Consider the following 4,542-nt stretch of genomic DNA (forward strand, 5'->3'; position numbering starts at 1 on the left):
ACGTTGCTCCACATTATCATAAATTACGAGCCCCTCCCCTTTTTCAACCGACGACTTCATTCCTCTCGGTAAAACGAACAACAATGGAGAGTGACTGGCGGGTTCCGCGGGACTCACGATAACCGGCCACGTAATTGCAGCACGGACAGAACCTGTGCCATGGATATGTTAGCGGAACAGCGCGTCTTCTACGGCGGCACCGAGAACCGGGTGTAGGTATCGACAATTTGAAGCGATCCATTATCTTCCATATGACTAATTCGCGCGGTAAATGAAAAAACTCTTATAATTATGGTTTCAACTGTAAAAATGATTTATTCGGGTAATATTAACGGTATACAAGAAGCAACGATTCAACAATTCTCCGCCAGTGATCATCCGCGCGTTACCAATGACCTCGGGCACCGGAGTGATCGTTACCGCCGTTGTTGTGGACCACGGCGTGGAAGCCGTTCTTGTCGGCGTGGTACTTGACGGTGCGGACATTGCCGCCTGGTTCCTTGAGGGAATATTCACCGGCGACGTTCTTTCCGTCGCGGTACTCCTTCTGGCCGTGGAAATCGCCCGTGTGATGATCCTCGACCCCGTAAGAGAAGGAGTACTTGGGGTGAGCGACGTAGTCCAGGTGGTGATGGCCGTGCTTGTCCACCCACTGGACAGGCTGATGGTGTCCCACAACGGGCCCATGGTGGTGTTGGAAGGAGTAGGCCTTATGGCCGAACGTGGCTTGGGCCAGGACGGCGAGCAAAGCGACGGAGAGGATTAATTTGACAGCCATGGTGATCGCAGTCGGAAGGTTGTGTCGATTGTGACTAACGATCAGGAAATTTGTAACATTTATATACTGTTCAGGGGTTTAAGTTAGGTAACGCTCGTTACGCGGTCCGGTAATATAGACAATTGTCACGCTTCTATGAGCGAGAATAGATCTGAATATAACGTGTGTACGTGTGTTGACGTAAGGCGGCATGTGGATAAGCATATTTCGTCGACTTTGAAAACTAGTAAAAAGTGGAGCGCGTGTATTTATTCGTCACTTTTCTTTCGCTCCGCAATACTTCGGGTTTCTTTGCCCCGGTGATATTGCTCGTAAAACAGAGCTGCACCACTTTTCAATACGTGTAACTGTCGAATCCAATGCTTGCCTTTATTCGGCCGAGGAAAATATGTTGCGCACGAGGTATGTGTCTGTTTCTTTTTACCCGCTGAAAAAACACCGGCGTGGGCGTTTGCCGATCTGAGAAACAATTAAGGCGAGATAAAGACGGCGGGTCACGTAACGCAAGCTCCGCAACGCCTCGCCAGAGGGTATTTTGATTTATCGAATTCAATGTATTACGGTGCGGTGGGTTGGACCTCTCATTCGAGACCATACGTGTATCGTCACTGACCTCTGCGGAGAACCTTGATACGAGTCGAACTCGAATTGCCGCATTCGCCGAATTCATCGTTTCCAACTTGCCCGAAAAGCACCAACGTCATTCAAGAACCAGCAACGAACGCAGTCAGATTTCAAGACATACGTTTTGAAAAATTAACCATCTCCGAGACAACTACAGATTTTGTGCTACATACTGATCGTGAATTGATAAGGACATTCCAAGAATCACAGGTGCCAGGTATTTCTCATCCACAAGATCTGCAAAATACTTTAGTACTATGAAAATCAACGGGAACTGAGGCCAAAGGAGTAGCTAAATAAGCGAAGTGGAAAGCTTCACATGTGACTGAAAGGCAGAGAAAACGTCCGTTAATCCGCTTATGGTAGTCGGTGTTTGGACTGGCTCGACATTAGCATATTACCACAAATTGCGAAAGAGTCGCGCATAGTGAGGCCAGGCTAAAACTGGGGACATCCGAGTGGTGAAATGTTTACCTGAATCTGGATTTCAACTCTGGGAAGCGGAATTATATAAAGTGGAATATAATGTAAGTATAAAGCGCACATCTTTCTTTGTACGGTGTGGTATGGACGATAAAATGCGAAATACTTGGCACGTATATCTCTAGAAATCGTTTCAGTATCGTATTTATACCCTCTTCGTGACTTATATGCGGCTATCACTTTTACCCGTTAGGAAAAAAACGCTATTACACCCAGTTCTTTTCTGAATCAAAATACTCCTCTCATCGAATACCCACGATCGTAGCAGCACGACTCCGGAATTGGTTGGCGATAGTAAAAAGTTTAGGAAGAAGCCGGTGATGCAGTTGATCCCAGAAACGAGAAAACCGACACAACGCTGCCTTAGGTACAAGACAGAAAAACAACCAGCGTCGAAGACAAAAGCGAAAAAAGGGTATAGACGGGGAAAAGAAAATACAGCGCGAAATAAAAAGCGGACCCTTCTCTGGGGGAGAAACGGGAGAAACACTGAGAAGGGAGCCGGCGAACCTCGTTGCGAAACCGAATTCAATTCGACAAATCTGAAATGGATGGCCAGGCTGTTCTGCAGGGTCGGAAGAGACGGTCGACTCCCGAGTAAATAGACGAGTTGTAGAAACAGAGTTTCCTCACAGATAATTCAGGCTTTTTCCGTGTTCCAAAGGGAAGCGACACAATTTATTTTCAGTCCCGGCGCGATCAGACGTGATAAAATCTTCGGATGACCTCTCTAATCATAATATAATATTACAGTCGTAACAGGATACTCCGAGATGCTTTCATGTGTGCAAAAACATTACAAACAAACAGCATAATTTTTCCCGTGCTTCGAAATGATCACGAAATCGCTGCTTTGAAATTGAAACCACGAACGGAAATACAGGAATAGCAGAATGGTCATTGGTCCTAGAGCCAATTAAAGTATCGTGCATCGAATGATGTTTTCCAGGATGTTTGTGACATGCGAAAATTGTTTTATTCTCACAGTGAATCAACGTATCATTTTCTATTGATTACCATTCAGGTGGTCGAAGCGCAGAGTTCAATTACCCAATTGCCGTGAACAGAAGTCTGGATTACCAAACAGTTCAGAAGAAAACTCCACATCGGACAGATGAAACATTGCAATTGTACAGGATACATATACCGCCAATTCTAATCCTCAGATAATTACAAATACAGATGATACCTAGACTGGTTCTGAAGAATTATTATCTTTGAGGAAGTGGTAGACGAGCTCAGGAAAAGATGAAGAAATTTATGAAACATTCAGTTTATTAATTAACATCGTGCAGTACAGCAATAGCGAACAACTTCGTAAACGGCTAACGACATCGCAGGACTCTAATGACCGTGAGCGTAGGCGCTAGAGTGGTCATTTCCACCGCTGTTGTGGACCACGGCATGGAAGCCGTCCTTATCGGCGTGGTACTTCACCGTGCGCACATTGCCGCCTGGTTCTTTGAGCGAATATTCACCGGCGACATTCTTTCCGTCGCGGTGTTCCTTTTGTCCGTGAAAATCGCCCGTGTGATGATCCTCGACTCCGTAGGCGAACGAGTACTTGGGATGAGCGACGTAGTCCAGGTGGTGATGACCGTGCTTGTCCACCCACTGGACAGGCTGATGGTGTCCCACAACGGGTCCATGGTGGTGTTGGAAGGAGTACGCCTTGTGGCCGAACGTGGCTTGCGCCAGGACGGCGAGCAAAGCGACGGAGATGATCAGCTTGAAGGACATCGCGGCTCGAAGGTTGCTTACCGGAGCGACTGACCGTCGAAGAGCGTTCTGATTTTAGAAATGATTTGCACCGCTTATATAGTTACACCTTGGGCAACAGGTATCGTTGACATAACGCCACTTACGACAATGTAACGCGTGAAATAGAATTCAGATTCGGCTCCACCGAAGCGTGGCAATGTCAAGTGTTTAAACTTTGGCTAACGAAAGCTGTATGCAGGCATGCATGGGCGTAGGCGGATTACAGGTGAATGTAAATTACCCAAGTCTTGTATAATGGCTTGCTGCCACTAAACGGTCCTCGAAACTATTTGTATTCACCGTTTGAGACGGAATTATTTTGCCGTATAAAATCGCGTTAATTAACAAAGTTTACGTTTTCTCTGGTAAGTGTCAAGTCGGTTGATAGTTTTCAAGAACAACAGGAAATCGTTTTACCTGCTGACGGATCGAATGATACGCCGGGCGAGGAAAGAATCCTAAATAAATTACCGTTGAGTTTCGAGCCTCTTTCCGTCCCTGAAGTAGTGGATTGAAAAATTGTTGGACGCTGAAATTAGTGGCCGAGCCTATAAATAAGCGGACGCTAATGCGTTTTATCTCGCAGCGAGCGAGGAGAGCCGGTCTCGCCGGTTAAGCGACTGACATAAATTCGATCCCATTGCATTCCCCAAAGATCAGCTCAGAGCCAGGGCTCTTCGGGGCATTCCCAAATTATCCCAAACACGTGTTTTGTTACATATTTCGATACGTTTCGACGCACGCCCGCCGCTTAATTGCCCGAAAATTAGACGACTGACTCTTCAGATAGGTAAAAAGTCCGGAAAACGTTCTAGGCGGCTGCTAATCGCGCCGATCTTTTCAACAATGCGTTCGGTCACACGTTAACATCGCCCAATTCTCTCTTCTGTTCAACC

The 4,542-nt window shown here is 46.4% G+C and overlaps 2 protein-coding genes across 2 annotated transcripts; both read right to left on the reverse strand.

Moving 5' to 3' along the window:
- Positions 1 to 289: 289 nt before the first annotated feature.
- Positions 290 to 805, reverse strand: LOC124179369 (cuticle protein 19-like). Its single transcript, XM_046563658.1, has one exon. The coding sequence runs from the start codon at positions 776 to 778 to the stop codon at positions 386 to 388; it is 393 nt and encodes a 130-aa protein (XP_046419614.1). The 5' UTR covers positions 779 to 805; the 3' UTR covers positions 290 to 385.
- A 2,337-nt stretch (positions 806 to 3,142) lies between these two features.
- LOC124179392 (cuticle protein 19-like) lies at positions 3,143 to 3,669 on the reverse strand. Its single transcript, XM_046563700.1, has one exon. It carries the CDS (start codon positions 3,623 to 3,625, stop codon positions 3,230 to 3,232), a length of 396 nt encoding a protein of 131 aa, XP_046419656.1. The 5' UTR covers positions 3,626 to 3,669; the 3' UTR covers positions 3,143 to 3,229.
- Between the last annotated feature and the right edge of the window lie 873 nt (positions 3,670 to 4,542).

Source organism: Neodiprion fabricii, chromosome 4 (assembly GCF_021155785.1).
Source record: "Neodiprion fabricii isolate iyNeoFabr1 chromosome 4, iyNeoFabr1.1, whole genome shotgun sequence".
In the NCBI taxonomy this organism is placed as follows: domain Eukaryota; kingdom Metazoa; phylum Arthropoda; class Insecta; order Hymenoptera; family Diprionidae; genus Neodiprion; species Neodiprion fabricii.